Source organism: Chiloscyllium punctatum, chromosome 10, assembly GCF_047496795.1.
Source record: "Chiloscyllium punctatum isolate Juve2018m chromosome 10, sChiPun1.3, whole genome shotgun sequence".
Lineage (NCBI taxonomy): Eukaryota > Metazoa > Chordata > Chondrichthyes > Orectolobiformes > Hemiscylliidae > Chiloscyllium > Chiloscyllium punctatum.
In genome coordinates this window covers 20453855-20471838 of record NC_092748.1, presented here as the reverse complement: position 1 = coordinate 20471838, position 17984 = coordinate 20453855, and the positions used below count along the sequence as shown (strand labels likewise).

At 44.3% G+C, this 17984-nt stretch overlaps 1 protein-coding gene across 4 annotated transcripts in view; it reads right to left on the bottom strand.

The window, feature by feature from the left end:
- The window catches only part of LOC140481932 (receptor tyrosine-protein kinase erbB-4-like), a 1043042-nt gene that overhangs the window by 261076 nt on the left and 763982 nt on the right, over positions 1 to 17984 (bottom strand). For all 4 annotated transcript variants that reach the window (XM_072578639.1, XM_072578641.1, XM_072578642.1 and 1 more), the window contains exons 14-15: positions 9952 to 10045; positions 2547 to 2701 (exon numbers count right to left, since the gene is read on the bottom strand). In XM_072578639.1, the coding sequence (XP_072434740.1) occupies positions 2547 to 2701; positions 9952 to 10045 (249 nt within the window). The remainder of the gene's footprint in view (positions 1 to 2546; positions 2702 to 9951; positions 10046 to 17984) is intronic.

Here is a 17984-nt window from a genome sequence, read left to right as displayed (position 1 = left end):
TCACCAGCGCTTCAGAGAAAGTCCTCAGAAAGCCTCTCTCTCCTGGGCCTGCTCTCCCTGGGCTTGTACAGGCTCCTCACCCTCTGGGCCTGCATAGACCCTTCTCCACCTGGGTCTGTATAAACCCCTCTCTGGTCCTGGGCACACACGGACTCTTCTCCCTCCAGGCCTCCATAAACCCTTCTTTCCTAGAGCCTGAACAGATCCCCTCCCCACTCTCTCACCGAACCAGCACAGTACCCCCTCTTACACCAGGCCTGCACAGTCTCCCCCTCTCCCATCAGGCCTATAGGGTCGCCCCTCTCTCCCATCAGGCCTACAGGGTCTCCCCTCTCTACCACCAGGGCTACCCAGTGCCCCCTCTCCCCCATCGGGCCTGCACCGTCCCCTTCTCTCCAGCTGGGCCGACATAGTCCCCCCTCTCTCACGGGGCCTGCACAGTCCTCCCTCTCTCTCCTAATGGACCTATACAGTCCCCCTCTCTCCCCCTTGCTGAGCTGCACAGTCCCCCTCTCTCCCCCTTGCTGAGCTGCACAGTCCCCTTCTCTCTCTCCCTTGCTGGGCTGCACAGTCCTCCTCTCTCTCCCTTGCTGGGCTGCACAATCCCCTTCTCTCTCCCTTGCTGGGCTGCACAGTCTCCTCTCTCTCTCCCTTGCTGGGCTGCACAGTCCCCTTCTCTCTCTCCCTTGCTGGGCTGCACAGTCTCCTCTCTCTCTCCCTTGCTGGGCTGCACAGTCTCCCTTCTCTCTCCCCCAGTTGCTGAGCTGCACAGTCCTCCTTCTCTCCCACTGGGCATGCACGGACCATTCTGCCCTTTGGCTTGCACGACCACTCATTCCCTGGGCCTGCACAGACCCCTCTCACTCATCCACTGAAGGGGAGACCTGTAAACCGAGTAACAGATCGTGAACGTTTAACATTTTCCTCCCACTTATGTTTTGTTCCATACAGCACATCAATTCCAAAGGCTGCATCTGCTGTGCACCACAGTTAGGGTAATCACTGAGAGATCAAAGTTCATTATCAAAATTACCATGCGCTGTTTGAGCTACAACTATGACACTTTCAATTTGGTTTTTTTTGCCCTGTTCAGATGTGCTCATTTTCTCTCTCTGTTGTTAGTCAGAGCAGCTTCCTGGACTTTACCTGAGGTGTTTATCCATAGTTGGCTATTTCACCACATGAGACGGTGTCACCCAATCTCAGCCTGACCTGACATTCGTCTATCCGGTTTCACCAGGCAGCAGTTTGAGCTTATTATTTTTCCCTCAGACCCTGTTCCGGAAGGTGCTGATGCCAATTTGAGAGTCTGAGTAACAGGAACTGAGTGCAATCGTCCCAGCACCTAAAGCTAGACCTATTAATCTCTCCCAGTTTCAGATTATGTGTTTTGATTTATCCTTTAGGTACATTGCAGATTGTGAAGGAGCTGTTTTCCACCCCACCGACTTCCGATTTCTGGGAACACCTTTCGGTGTGCTCCTTCCTGTCCTCTCCTATAGTTCCCGAGAACAATTGCTTTCCCTGGATTTACCCCAATTCCCTTTGGAAGGTGACTATTTAAGCTGCTTCCACAGCCCTTTCCTGCAGCACATCCCAGATGAGAACGACCCGCTGTATACTGTGCACTCTTCTCCCTCTCTGGAGTGCAAGAGAAGGGAATGTTGGAATGAGACAGTGCAAAAAAAGATCATAACTTCAGACACACTTCGTCAGTAAAAACATATTCACCGGACCTGAAAACTGGATAGTCCAAAACACCAGAATTATACTGCATGGCAACAGCTTCATTTAAATTTCTGTCATAACCAAAGGTGATATTTTACTTCCATTATCATTTAATAAAACAAAAATAGTTTATTGGTTCCAACCTTGGTTTACAATAGTGAGAGAATGCATAAATCTGTTTTGATCCCACTGGCATGATGACATTATCCGTCATTTCCCTTGTGCCTCTGTTGTAATTAGATTCACCAGGAGAATGGACTAGTTCTTGATACTTGACATTAACCGTGAAGTTAAGCAACACATTTAATTATTTATTGATTTAATTTTACCCAGAGGGGACGGGGCAGCTGCTGTAGGATCCTGACTCAATACTGAAGCTTCACATGTCATTTCTGGTTGCACAGGAAACAAAAACAAAAACAAAAAACAGAGTGGAACTTCCCAATGTAGAAAAGGCCATGAATGTCCTGCGATTAACTCATCAGGATGCAAACATCTCAATGGCGGCTGTCAAAAGGGGCGGGAATTAACCCACCCACTGAAACAGAATTTTCCAGTGGCCGGAAAGTAGGAGTGTTCTGAATTTACAAGCAGGGAATTCAGCCAAAGAGACGTGTCGATACTCACACTCCTCCTCCATCTAACCTCATTAGTACATTTTGTCCTCCTCCAGGTATCTGCCCAGCGTGTCCTCGAAAATCACGAAGCATACAAATCTCATCTGCTAATTTCCTCCCCCAGTGCAGACTCTGCATCATCCAGCATAGCTGTGAGAATCACAAGGGGTGGTGACAGTTCTGTGTCCCTGTGACACTTACCCCTGGGTGCAGTTGGCATGGCAAGGGTGGCACTCGTGGTTGGAATCAGCATACTTGAAGATGAAGCCCCTGGCGCCGTGAAGTCCATCGGGACACTTCTCCACACAGTTGGGCCCGTCCTTGAAGTGGGAGCACTTGGTGCAATGGTCGGGGCCCTGGCAAGCCATAAGCAAACAAACAGCTTACATCTATGCATTTTGGAAAAGCAAATCAGAGCAGGCCTTATACACTTAATGGTAAGGTCCTAAGGAGTGTTGTTGAACAAAGAGACCTTGGAGTGCAGGTTCACAGCTCCTTGAAAGTGGAGTTGCAGGTAGATAGGATAGTGAAGAAGGTATTTGGTATGCTTTCCTTTATTGGTCAGAGTATTGAGTACAGGAGTCGGGAGGTCATGTTACGGCTGTACAGGACATTGGTTAGGCCACTGTTGGAATAGTGTGCGCAATTGTGGTCTCCTTCCTATCGGAAGGATGTTGTGGAACTTGCAAGGGTTCGGAAAAGATTCACAAGGATGTTGCCAGGGTTGGAGGATTTGAGCTATAGGGAGAGACTGAATAGGCTGGGGCTGTTTTCCCTGGAGCACTGGAAGCTTATAGAGGTTTATAACATCATGAGGGGCAAATATAGGAAAAATAGACAAAGTCTTTTCCTTGAGGTGGGGGAGTCCAGAACTACAGGGCATAGGTTTCGGGTGAGAGGGGAAAGATATAAAAGGGACCTAAGGGGCAACCTTTTCATGTAGAGTGTGGTGCGAGTATGGATTGAACTGCCAGAGGAAGTGGTGAAGGCTGGTAGAATTACAACATTTAAAAGGCATCTGGATGGTTACATGAATAAGAAGGGTTTAGAGGGATACGGGCCAAGTGCTGGCAAATGGGACTAGATTAGGTTAGGATATCTGGTCAGCATGGACGAGTTGGGCCGAAGGGTCTGTTTCTGTGCTCTACATCTCTATGACTCTATGTCTTGCCTGAACCGACCATAAATGAATGATGGCAATGAGCACCACTTGTAAAAGTGAACAAACTGCCAGGGGATGGTTTACGCATGTTCCCTGCATTTTATCACTATCCTCAATGACAGAAAGGGCCCTTGCCTTGAGCTATATAGCTAGCAAATGGTTAGAAGACCGATTACAAAAATTGTTTCGACATGTGGTACATGAACAAAATACCTATTTAATTTTATACTTTTTCCTCTTGAATCCGGGCACTTCTACATCAGCAAGAGGACTGCTTGAAAGCATTGGGAACTGAGTTTCTGCTCCAATTGGGCATACACTTGTAGAATTTTAATCACAATCACCTCCCATCTCTAATGGCTCAACCCAGTCAATCAGTCATTCCTTGTGATCATTCGCCCAGTGAGTTGTCAATAATACATGTTTAATTGTATTTAATTCCCCTGGGGTTTTTCTCCCAGGTGTCACTGCAACAATATCCTGGAGATTAACCTTGATATCTGGGAGAATCCAGGGTACTCCCATGGGCTTGACTACCCAAAGCAGGGATGGAACGGGACGGAGCAGGACTCTTCTTGTGTTTTTTTTCTTTCGGAATCTACCGACGGTGGGAGAACGTTAAAAAGAAAGAAACACAAGCACCAATCAAATCTTTAGATTTTAGCTCCAAAAGGAAGTTGAGCTCAGCTTTGCACAGTGCAATGTGGCTCAGTGTGTGTGTCTCTCTCTCTCTCTCTCTCTCTCTCTCACCAGGGTCAGACTGTTGTGGGTTCAAGTCACACCTCAGAGGCTCAAGAATGCAATCCAGATTGGCACTCCAGTGCAGCAGGGTGTACTGCCCTGTCAGAGGCACCATCTTTTGGTTGCAATGTTAAACGTTGACACAGTTTGCCCTCTCAGTTGGATGTAAAAGGTCTCGGGACAATATTCTTAAGATGAATACAGCCCTTCTTAATGATGCCCTGCCTAAGATATATCCCATAACCAGCCCTGTTCAGTTCTGGTCCAGCTTGCCTTGAATGTGGGTTATTTGGCTGTTTAACATTACCGCTGCCTATAGATTCTGTAAAATGCCATGAGATATCTTGAGGTGGCTGATGTAGCTATATAAATGCAAAACGTTGCTGCAACTAGCTTCAGTGGTCTGTGGCGGGTGCAGGGGGCGGAAATGAGTGACAGTACCCATTCCCGATCGTCACCAACCGTGCCCTCGATACAGAGGTGACTTTGATGAGCACTCAGTGAGAACAGAAAGGGGTACACATCATGATGCACGTTCCGTGACAAATCATTCTCAACACCAAACTAGAAACAAAAGTAATCAGCAATTCAGTGAACCACATGCCAGCAAGAGATAATGCCTTCTGAACTTAAGCAAACCGAAAGGTTTTGCCTTTTTTGAAACAAAAGAGAGAGCCACCATCAAAGTGACGACAGTCCCACTGAAAATTTAACTGATGCGTTTTAGGGGGTAGCCTTATTTTATGAAAATTTCATGAAATGCTGGAATGCCATTGAGTGGACATTACTGCTGGATCCAGGACAAGCTGGACATGGGGAAAAAATGCACCATGAAGAACTCTAGGTGTGCCCCATCCCTTCCCATTCAGTGAAGGGAAACTTTGCAGGGTTCATGTGTGTAGTCTCAGATTTATGGAGGTTCCTGGCAGCGTTGCACCTCAGAATCACTCCCAATCATTGGCCTACAGCACTCTTATAGAGGAACCCCACCCCAGGCCTTGAATTGCAACACCAGTTCTATGGGAAGCTTGAAGCAGTGTTTGGTGCATTCCTACTTAATGAGTATAACAGATAAACAACAATTTGCATTCACATAGCACCTTCCAATTTGGTCAAACATCCCAAGGTGCTTTACAGGATGGGAGTAAAAACACTTACTGCTGAAGGGTTTTGACACAAACAGTGCCTCACTCTTAGGAAACTCAAATAATACCTTTCAGCCGATTAAAACATTTGTGAATTGTGCTGACTGTAGGACATTGCAGTTTAATGAAGCATATCACTTGATATTCCTTTTTGACCAGTTACTATCTGAAACGTTAGCCACAATAGCCACTTCTCCAATTGATGTGTTAATTCAAGACAATCTTCCCTCTCCACTATCCCAGGGGCATATCAAACATTATTTACCCCATCAGAATTACATGAGAACATCTTTATTATATCAGGAGCCAACTTTAATGATAATAATTGGGTCTCAATGTCAAACATTTTATAATGAATGTGATCGCATTACGACAACGCTTACTGCAGGGCAAAAACATCATGACATTTTAGTCTTGGGAAGTGCTATTTTGACCTTGTTGGCTGAGAGAAATGGAATCACTAGCCAAGCAGAGGTTTCACCCCAGTGACATTGGCATTAAGCAGTTAAACCCTCAGGGGAAAGGTGATGAACAAATGAACATGCTGTAAATTGGGTAATTTTCTCCAGGATTGAAATCGTTGAAAAATTTCCACAGCTTCCACTCAAGCGAAGGCATGGAATCACAAAGTTGCAATCCCTGCGTAAATGACCCCAAGCCGGTGGGTAAAATGATCCTCTGCTTTATGAGAGCAAACTACTCCTAATGTCTCTTTCAATGGAGCTTCGATTTTATTAGATGGGACGGCTGTGGTCAGACTACATTGAGAGGTCCAAAATGTCCTTCCTCACTTATCTCTTATTTCAAACTGAGAATTGCTCTCCTGATCAATTTTGGTTGCTCTGCACACCCTGAACCACGGCTGCCCACAGAGTCCCCTTTGCGTCCTTCTTTGAAGTTCATTACCTGCTGTTTTGTTTTGTCCCACTGAAAATTAATGGGAACCCACAGCACAATTAATCTTGCAAAATTCTACTATTTTTAAATGACTTCTTCTTTTGTGCACTCTGTGTTCCTTCAATAGGCCAGCACTCCCAAACTATCACCAGAGGGACCAGGTAAAGTGAAGGACACCAATAAACATACACACAGCTAATGTGATTTACCCACATGTATGTGGGAGAGACCCAGTCAAACATTAACAAGATTTAGATCTTGACTGTGTCCAATTAAAGCAAGGCCACCAGCTTATGAAGCATAAACCTGCTGTGCACGTTCAGTGGTGTGTCGGCCTCATTAATTTTTAGGGTGTATGGGTGAGATCACCAAGTTCTCTGCTGCTCAGGATCTGTGAAAATAGCAGTCTAGAAAATTACAACATGTAATATGCTAAAGGCAACGAAGGATACAATGCAAACCTCCATTAGTGCTGTACAGCATTGAAAAGAGACAAATAACAGTACTGTTTTCAGACTTTTAATCGAGTGTTTTTTTTAAAGTTTAATATACTGGAGTCAAAGGATAATCACTTTGCAATTTCTAATTGATTTGAACTTACCTTCCATTCTCAGTAATGGCATTCCATTGACCGATTCACATGTTCTGTGAATATTTGAATCTTCCAGGGCTGCACTTACTCAACTTATCCTTGTCTGACCCATTATCATTTATCAGGGAGCCTGTTTTACTTGCACTGATCATACACAGTAGGAATTAGTTAATGGACAATTATCTGTGTGAGGCAGGATACTTACTTGGTGACGAGCCCATTGCTCTCATGTTCAATACATCTTACTTCATTAAATCTACAGAACATAACATTTATGGCTAGCAGTATTCATATTAAAAGGCCTTCACTGGAAACGCTTCCAATTGTACTGTGCAGATAAGTTGGCTCTGCCAGAAAATATTGGGGGAAGTCACATGGCTGCTAAATGAAAATGATATGCTGTGGTGCTTATTAACATCAAGACCTTTTGCAAGAATTTGAGATAATTCTTCAGTGAAATGACAAAATTCCATTTTCTGTGTGATCCATTCATCTCAGACCCTGTGATAGGTGGGAATGAATGTAAAGTGGAATACTCAATGCTCTGTAGATAACCGTATGGTACGGGATTTGTTCCGTTTGGGTCCCTGGAGAAACCAGGAGTATGTCCGACTCTCAAACGAGAAAGGAATCGTTTTTAGGTCACAGAATGTTTTGGCTCTGAAGACAGTAAAGGGATACGGGATGAGATTGACCCCTTCCAAAAGCGTGGTGGTTTATGAGACAAGTCAGTAAAACAGCGTGGGCCAAGCCTATACTGGAGTCTGTCAAGGGAAGTCGAAAGGAGGTGGTAGGCTCAAGTTGATGAAAAGTCAATTTAGGACAGGTGTATCAAAGTACTTCTTCAACTAAAGATCAGTTAACATTTTGAATGTAGGAACAAATTACTGCTGGAAGGTGTACTGAAAACAACAAATGCAGGAGATCACAGTGCGTCAGACAGTATCCATGGAGAGTGAGCAAGCTAATGTTTTGAATCTAGATGACTTTTCAACAGAGTTGAAGTGTGGAGGGGGCAGCATTAATGCTATAGTTAGGGGATGGGTAGTTTGGCAGTGGTGGGGTTTAGAGCACTGGTGGAGAGAAAGACGTTGATACTTCAGATTAAGTTATTGGAATGTCCGAGTGGCAGGACAATAGTGTATCTAACAGCCAGACTGGAAAGGATAGACAGTCCCATGACGGTTGGGGAAGGGGAGAGAGGATGTGGTCACAGAGAATGTAACAAATAAAGCTCAAAGAAAGGGAAGGAATGGGAGTTGGTTCACAATTTAAAGGTGTTGAACTCAATATTAGTTCCAGAAGGCTATAAACTGAGATGAAACTGAGATGTTGTTCCTCCAGTTTGCGCTGTGATTCCCTGCAGCACTGCAGCACGCCGAGGACAGATAAGTGGACATGTGAGCAGCATGGTGTACTAAAATGACCAGCTGTAGCAAGGTCGGGGCCATGCTTGCACGCAGACTGGAGGTGTTCTGCAAAGCGGTCACCCAGTCTGCATTTGGTTTCCCCAATGTACAGTAGACCACATGGAGTGCAGCTAATATAATACACAAGATGGAGGAGGTACAGGTGAAATGCTGCTTCACCTGGAATGACCATTTAGGCCCTTGGATGGTGAGCAAGGAGGAGGCGAAGGAGCCGGTGTTGAACCTTCTCCAGTTACATGGGAAAGTGCCATGGGGAGTGTGCAGGGTGACGTTGGTGTCCATGGCACGGACTAGTGTGTCTTGGAGGGAACGATCCCTGTGACATGCAGATGTGGTAGTGAGAGGAAGTTGTGTTTGGTGGGGGCATTTTGCTGCAGTTGTGTGAAATGGTGAAGTCTGAGCCTTTGAACACAGAGGCTGTAGGGGTGAAAAGTGAGGACAAGGGAAACCCGATCGCACTGTTATACATGATGGAAAGGGATAAGGGCAGAAGCTCAGCTGATAGGTCAGACCCAGTTAATACTGAGTTAAACATCTTCAAACTATGAACCAACTCCCACTTCTTCCCTATCTTTTAGATTTACTTGTTACACTTTCTGTCACCATGTCCTCTCTCCCCTCCCCCCACCCTGATGGGACTGTCTGTCCTTTCCATTCTGGCTGTTCGACACACCAGTGTTCTGCCATTCTCGCATTCCGATCACTTCATCTGAACTATCAACTCACCCCTACTACATCGCCCTCCCCAAATATAGCATAAATGCTGCCTCCTCCACACTTCTCTTCAGTTCTGATGAAGAGTCATCTCGACACGAAATGTTAGCTTGCTGTTTTACCATGGATATTGTGTGACCTGTTTTCAGTAAAGTTTTGAATGATTCATCTGGTAGCATAGTGAAGGGGACATCTGAGGGTGTTACAACTCAGAGCAAACTGTTAAGGCAGGAATCTCGTCAGCTTTCAGGGATAGATTAAATAGGAGAAAGTGAGGACTGCAAATGCTGGAGATAAGAGTCGAAACGTGCGGTGCTGGAAAAGCACAGCTGGTCAGGCAGCATCCGAGGAGCAGGAGAGTCAACATTTTGAGCATAAGCTCATCATCTGGAAGGAGCTTCCTAATGAAGAGCTTATGCTTCAAACGTCAACTCTCCTAATCCTCGGATGCTGCCTGACCAGCTATGCTTTTCCAGCACCACACTTTTTGACTCTGAATTGCTTATATAGCTGGCGGAAGGAAAAGGAGTGAAAGGACTAGGGGAATGGATGAACATTTAGGACGATGACTTCTGCTCACGGAAGTAGAACATCTATCCTGATCTGTCGGGCTGTTTTACATAACTTTTACGGAAGTCCACATCTACTCCTGTCCTATTTCAATTGCATTTATCCAATTAGGCTCTTCAGTGGGTAGTTGTCCACAATTAAGACCCACCACAGAGCTTCATTGTTTGGAAAATAACCATAGCACCCACAGCAATACAGTTCAAGTAAGTCAAAGGAATTGTTGAGACGTACAACCATGGACACTGTCCACAAAGTGTGGAAAGGGAACCCCCTACATTTTGCATTACATCCATTATATTTATATAGATAACTACCCACAGTTGGAGGTCATTGGGATGTGAAAGTGACTCCTTACCGTTCCATAACATGTTAACACATCTTCATCCATTTTCTCACACTGCTCATCACATTCCATGCAGACAGTGCCATTTGCGAATTCTCGAAAATCCCTGAATAAAATTTAAGCTCCTTGTTATAAGGTGAACTTTCGAAGGTTTTTGCATGTCACATGTTTCTTCTAACAGCCTTTATGGTTTTTACGTTAAAACAGAAGCTGGATGGCCTTCAACCAGGAGCAACTTTTGCAACCAAAGAATTCAAATGCGAACAATGTGCATGAATATTAACATCAGATCAACAGAATCACAGCAGAGTTTCAAACAGGCGAACGGCTTTTCAACATCACTTGGTGAAAATATACAATTTTCGATTTGGAAATACCTCACAGAAAAGCAGCTTAAGGAGGCGTTTACTAGCGGGTTGTCAGAGATGATGAACTGCTTTGGCAATGTGACACTAGACAACTGGGGTTGTATCCTTTAGAGCAGCGAGATATTTATGGAGAAACTCACTAAAAGTGTTTAAAATCACGTGAGACTTGAATAGAGTAAATAAGGAAAAAAAATGGTTTCCGATGCCAGGAGCATTGGTGGCCAGAGGCCACAGGTTTACAGTCAAATACAAAATACTGTGGACACTGGAAATCTGAAAGAAGAACAAAAAAAGCTGGAGAAGCTCAGCAGGTCAGGCAGTACCTAAAGAGAGAATCCAAGCTAATATTTCACGTCAATGATATTTGATTTCTCTCTCCAGATGTTGCTCACCTACAGATTTAAAGGCAGTAGCAAAAGAGCTATGGGATAGTCAAGGATGATTTTGGGCAGCACAGTGGCTCAGTGGTTAGCACTGCTACTTCACAGCGTCATGGACCTGACTCAATCCCATCCTCAAGTGATTATCTGTATAGAGTTTGCACATTCTTCCTGTAGGTTTCCTCCGGGTGCTCCGGTTTCTTCCCACAGTCCAAAGATGTGCAGGTTAGGCGGATTGGCCATGCTAAACTGCCCAGTGTCCAGTGATGTGCAGGCAAGTTGAGGTTACCACAAAAATGGAGGGTTACAGGGATGGGGTGGGGTCTGGATGGGTTGCTCTTCAGAGGGTCGGTGTGGATTCGATGGGCCGAATGGCTTCTACACTGTGGGGAATTCCATGATTCACTTTCTTAACATGGTGAGCTGTTATGATATGGAATGCACTAAGGTGACGGAAGCATATTCAATAGGGAACTGGATAAATACTCAGAAAGGAAACGTTGCAGCACTATGGGGAAAGACCACGACAATCAAAGTTATTGAAGAGTCCTCTCAAAGAGCCAGCACAGCCACAATGAGCCGAATGGTTTCCATTTGTGCTTTATGACTCCTTTAGAGCCTGGTCATAAATAGCCCACAGCACATCGCAGAGGTGTGGATAAAATATCACAACCAGGGGCATGAGGACTGGGAGCTAGTGCTGAAGGTTTAGGTGACAAGATGGCACTTGTAAATGTGTGTGGAGAAGAGGAAGAGAAAAGTAAAGGTAAAGGGGTTCACCATTTTGAGAAACTGTGTCTTTTTTACCTTTTGAAATAAAAACCTATGAGTTCTTCTTTTCATCTGGCAAGATTGGGCACACGCAAAAAGTTTCAAGGAATTCAGTTTCAAAACACAAAGAGAAAATTCATTGTCTTCTTAATGCTAACAAGTCACGGTTTAGAAACATAACTATTCATTAGTTGTGCTGTGTTCCCTCGGGTCCCAACTCAAGTCCTACATAATGTACTCAAGTCACTTATGAGAGAACAGCAGTCAAGGGAGTTTACATTGCCTTCACCTTGGTTTGCATCTTTGACACAATAATATTTCTCTAGAGGAGCGGTAATTTCAATGATTAAACATCATATTGAATCAAATATTGATAAGCAAAACAGCACTGTGAGATCTCCAAAGAGGAAATGGTATAGGTACAGGGAGCACACGTTCCAAATTATGAATGAGGAAGGCAAATGGTATACTGGCCTTTATCTCAAGAGGATTTAAGTACAGGACTAAAGATTCCTTGCTTCAGTTGTATAGCATGTTGGTGAGACCACACCCAGAAGTTTGTATAGAGTTTAGTCCTCTATCAAAGGAAGGGCATAATTGCCACACAGGGATCCAGCAGACGAAATCCTGACATGGCAGCATTGTTTTCTGAGGGAAGATTGAGGGGATGTGGCCTGCGATCTCTGGAAGCTAGACAAAGAAGAGATAATCCCATTGAAATGTACAAAATTCTTAGAGAACTGGATTGGGCAGGTGCAGGAATGATAATTTCCATTGTTGAAGGACCTAAAATAAGGAGACACAGACTCAGAATTCGGGGCAAACTCTTTCGGACTGCAATAAGGAGAAATTTCTTCACTCAGGGAGTAGTAATGATTTGCTACCAGAGAGGGCTGCAGACGCTCAGTTATTGAGTGCATTCAAGACAGAGATTGATAGTTTTCCAAATACTAAGGACGTGTGGGAATTACACTGAAGTCAATGATCATCGATGATCTTGACTGGTTCGAGGGACAGAATTGCCTACCCCTGCTCCTGTTTCCTATGTTCCATAATGGGAAAAGGAGGGGCGTCTAAAGGTCAAGCTCCTTGGATGAATAAAATTAAGGAGGTTATAACGAGGCAGGAAGAAAATGCTAGGGTTGGGAAAGGAGAAAGAGAGTGAAGAACAAAGTTGATGACAGCAACTACGTAAGTACGCAGAAGATTTAAAAATGGGAATAAGAAGGACAAAGGGAGTGTACAGATTAGCCGTTAACATCAAAGGGAACACAAAGCTGCTTTAAAGTCTGTAGATAATAAAACATGAGTGGCTCGGGCCCAGAACGCACCAGAGAGGAGATATTCTCAAAGAAACAAAGGTCAGGGCTGAGGTTCTAAATGAATACTTTGATGAAGAGGCTACTGTCACAGTAGCAATGAAAGATGAAGGGCTAGTGAAGTTAATCAGTTAAAAATAAATACAGTAAAGGTTATTAAAAGGTTAGCTGATCTCAAAGTAGGAACGCCACCCTGACTCAAGGAGTTACATCCTAGATTGTGGAGAGTAGCAGGAGCTCTGACCACAAGCCTTCCACATCCTTGCAATATTGGGGTCGTGCCTGAGGACTGGAGGATTGCAGATGGTTTTACAAGGGGAAGGGAATAAACCCAGCAATGACAATCCAGTCTCCCCAGTGTTGGAGGTGGAAAACTTCCTTTAGAGACAATTAACCTTAACAATTTTAATTCACATTTGGAAAGATATGGGCTAGTAAATGGAAATTAAGTTTATTAATGTGACTGAGGTCTCTGAAACAACAGGGAGGGTTATTAAGTGTACTAAGTATGCATGGACCTCCAAAGCATAAAACATCAAAAGAACTGCAGATGCTGGAAATCAGAAACCAAAACAGAAATTGCCAGGAAAACTCAGTAGGTCTGGCCACATCTCTAAAGAGAAAGCAGAGTTAACATTTCAGGTCCAGTGACCTTTCTGCAGAACAGTTCTGTTGAACTCGAGGTGAGAGAACTCCAGACCTGCTGAGCTTTTCCAGCAATTTCTGTTTTGGTCTATGACTTCCAAGACATGTTTGATCCAGTTTCACATGACAGCTTTCTTATGTATGGGTATAAAGAAGTTTTAGTCACTTAATCACAGGTCAGAGAGCAGAGAGTAGCAGAGATGAATAATTACTATCCGATTGGAAGAGAGTATACAATGGTGTTCCCCAGGGGCCGATATCTGGGATCACTGTTCTTTCTGAGTGTACAATAATGACCTGTTCTTCAACATGCAAGGCAAAGAACTCGTGTCTGTAGATAACATGGAAATGGCCAATGTACTGTCCGATCAAGGTAATATCGGAAGACGTGCACACTGGTGAAATGTGCAACTCCATGGAGAATGAAAATTAGCACGCAGGACTGTGAAATTATGGGAAGTCATAATTTATTCCAAGTAATACAAAAAGAAACTAATCAGCTCAATTTTTAAGAGGGTGAAGCAACAGAAAGGCGGGGACATCTATCCATAAATGTTTGAATGTGCTAGCACAAACAGGGGAGCTCATCAGGAAATCAAGTTAAATTCCTGGCTTTATGAACTGAAGGATAGGGCACAAGAGCAGGGAGACTTGACTTCACAGAGCTTCGGCTGTAGTTAATACTGCAGGGTGAGCAACAATGTTAAGGAATGACATCAAGACCTTGAAGGAAGTCCGAGAGCAGAATGATGTCAGAGGTGAGGAATAAAAAATACCTGAAGAGACCAGGGAACCCCGACTTACTGTCTTTACGACAGAGAATGTTTAGATGAGATTGGGCAAACCTGTTGCAAAACGTGAATGGATTTGATGGAGTTAAGACTGAAAACGAAATTTCTTCCAGTGACGGAGAGATTGGTAATGATAAAAGACAGACTTAAGGTGCTTGGTTAGGGAAAAAGAAAAGACACGAGGAAAATAAGTTATTTAGTGATTGCTGGGATCTATAATTCACTGCCCGACAGGGGTCATGAAAGCTGATTTAAATTTCCATGGAGAAAACTGGATAAATATTTACATAAGTAAATAGGGAGAATGCACAGGGCTATGAGGAGAGACAACAGAAGTAGGAATGACTGTTAGAGAAATAACAGACTAAGTGGCCCTCTCCTGTAGTGTATCATTTCATGATTTCAAGTACTTTCACGTTCTGGTGAGAAGCAAGCAAATCTAAAGATGTGATTCTCTAAGAATGGGAAGAAGCAACTAGCATAGATTGGCCACTAATACCCTCATTTCCAATGAAGAGCTTTGGCCTGAAACGTCAAATTCCCTGCTCCTTGGGATGCTGCCTGACTGGCTGTGCTTTTCCAGCACCACACTCTCGACACTGATATCCTCTGCCAGGTGCATACGCAGCAATGAGATTCCAGTCTCTGCTCCCTCTCTGAATGGACCCTGAGACCAACAAATCTGTCTCAGTGACATGACTAACAACTTCACATTCCTTTTCGCCTCAGGGAAGGAAATCTGCCGTCCTTACCAACACATGGGTCCAGAGCTACAACAGTGTGGACACTAAACTTCCCATGAAATGGCCCAGCAAACCTTCTCAATGAAAGGTAAGAATATATTTAAAAACCTGGAATGGTTTGGCCACTTCTGGGCACACCCCTTGCGCTCTTCCATGAGCGAGCAGCACTGTCATGGCTGCCGCCTGCCCATGCCCACATTCAAAATATAGCTCTCCTTCCTGGGGACCTTTAATAAACCAAAGCAGCCAGGTGTTCACATTTGATGGCGTGGCTAGGTATTGGGACCTGGCATTTACTCCAATCTCAAGTTCCTCCAGAATTCAAAATCAAGTCCCATATGTTGGTGGGACTGTTTGGGGTCATCCTTATATCAATTGCTGATTAGATACCCTACAGTGTGGAAACAGGCCCTTCGGCCCAACAAGTCCACACCGACCCTCTGAAGAGCAGCCCACCCAGGCCCATTCCCTTACCTTATATTTACCCCTGACTAATGCACCCAACACTATGGGCAATTTAGCATGACCAATTCATCTGACCCGCACATTTTTAGATCATAGGAGGAAACCAGAGCACCCGGAGGAAACCCACACAGACACGGGGAGAATGTACAAACTCCACACAGACAGTTCCCCGAGGCAGGGATCAAACTGGGGTCCCTGGTGCTGTGAGGCAGCAGTGCTAACCACTGAGCCACCGTGCTGCCCACTAATGGGTCATTTTCTTAGAGCATCAAGGCGCACTTTAACCTGCGAGTTGATACCTTCAGCATCGCCTTTCAATGCCACTTTCAAATAGATGAATGATCTGTAGTGACCGATAATAAAAGGAGTCTTTCTCCATTCATTTCTGACACAGGGACACCACTTGGTTTCAGAGTGCTGACTGACCCCTTCCCAAAAATATTGAGCAAGTAATAAAATGATTCAGATCAACAGAATTTCATGGGGGCTTGTATTTTAATGAATAGATAATTGGATAAACAGCTGGAAAAGCATAGTCAGATGTCAGGAGATAACGTCACTAGTTCCCAATGTGTCCAAAAGCATTTTTGAAACAAATTAAATTGCAGAGTTTATAAGCACTGTCAAATGATATTTAATAAGAAAGTATTACAATGTAAGTGAGCTGCTTTAATTAAAGACAGTGTACCAGTGTTTGAAATCACAGCTGTTTTCCATGACAAATAATAATAGTTATATTTTTACACCTACCAAGGGAAATGCATACAGTACTTCTAAATTCATCTCTCTCAAACTAATTCCACCATTTTCCTCACATAATTAGTGGTTCTTAATTGTAAACAATCTATCTAGACTTTAACTAGAATCAAAGAGTTGACATTTTTATCAAAGCCTCATTTAGGCAAAACAGAAAAAAAAAGTGAAACAATTACCTTGCTGCAAACTTTGATCGGGAGTAGGATAATAACACGAAAATTCAAAATCACGAATTGTTGCTGAAATGAGAGAGCTGGATTAAGGGGCCAAGGTCCTTGATGTCAGAGCAAGTGAAGGAGTAGGTTGAAGAGATTGGTTTGAGGACCTTTATACAGAGCCATATCTCCTCTCATCTTCAAGATGCAGGTGAGATGTTCAGTGCGGGGCTGGGAATGGGGCTGTAGGTTGAATCCATACCTGAGCTGTGTGGCTCTTGTGAATTTGATTTCAAACATAAATGGCCTAATTGTCCAGGAATGTCAGCTCAAGCGCCAAATAAGTGACTCTGGATGCCTTTTGGAGGAGGAGGCTGCCTGCCTGGCACCAGTGGCAGGCAAATGGTGGGGTGGGTGGGGGGTGTGGGGAATGCTTCTGAAGCCTTACCAATTAGAGTTGGCAAGGCCACAGAGGTGGCAGGAGGTGAAGGGCTTATGCCGGAAACGTCAATTCTCCTGCTCCTCGGATGCTGCCTGACCTGCTGTGTTTTTCCAGCATCACACTCTCGAATGGAACAAGGTGAAGAGTGTCAGAGAAACTGAGCGAGGACCCAGCTCCAGTGATGACGATAGTTAGTCATGACAAATATGACAGCCATGTACATCCAGCGACAGTTTGAGTTCACTGAAAGAAATTTCGACATCGCAAGTGGGATTGACAGGCACCTTAGCAAGTGCCTCAGGGAGTTTAAGATGGTGTAAGCTGGTGGCGGTCATGTTTCCTGCTTCTCCAATATATGAGTGGTGAATTCAAGTTCCACAATTGTAATGGGGCAGCACGGTGGCTCAGTGGTTAGCACTGCTGCCTCACAACATCAGGGTTCCAGGTTCGATTCCCGCCTCGGGCAACTGACTGTGTGGAGTTTGCATATTCTCCCCGTGTCTGCGTGGGTTTCCTCTGGGTGCTCTGGTTTCCTCCCACAGACCAAAAATGTGCAGGTCAGGTGAATTGGCTATGTTAAATTGCCCATAGGGATAGGTGCTTTAGTCAGAGGGAAATGGGTCTGGGTGGGTTACTCTTCGGAGGGTCGGTGTGGACTGGTTGGGCCAAAGGGTCTGTTTCCACACTGTAGGGAATCTAATCTAATGTAATCTAGACAGGGAGGGGTTAAAAGGGGATTAAACAATTACACCAAGCCACTTAAGATCCAAAAGTAGTGTGGGAGCTCTGCATATAATGTACAAATGTCTTTACATCTTATCTTCCAAGCTGCACAAAGGTCACATTTCCCAGTCACTAAGTGTTTCAAGTCATGTGTGTTCAATGACTGCCACAAACTTCTCACAAAGGCACTGACAGCAGCGATACATGTCACACGACAGTGGCAAGCCAGCTAGTACACCAAGTACAATTGCATTTCTCCAAACATCCTCTTTTCGTAAAAAAGTAACATGCACTATCATTTGCAGTTCCAACTTAAGCCAGTTACCCGATATATATGGTCAGAAGGAAAATAATCAATTATCATTGATTATCATTAATTCCATAGTATTAATTCTAGCCAGTTCCACTTCTGTCAGTCTCTGCACATCCAGGATTTGAATAGCGCAGATTTTGGGTTGATGACTTCCAGAGCATGTCAAACTGTTTC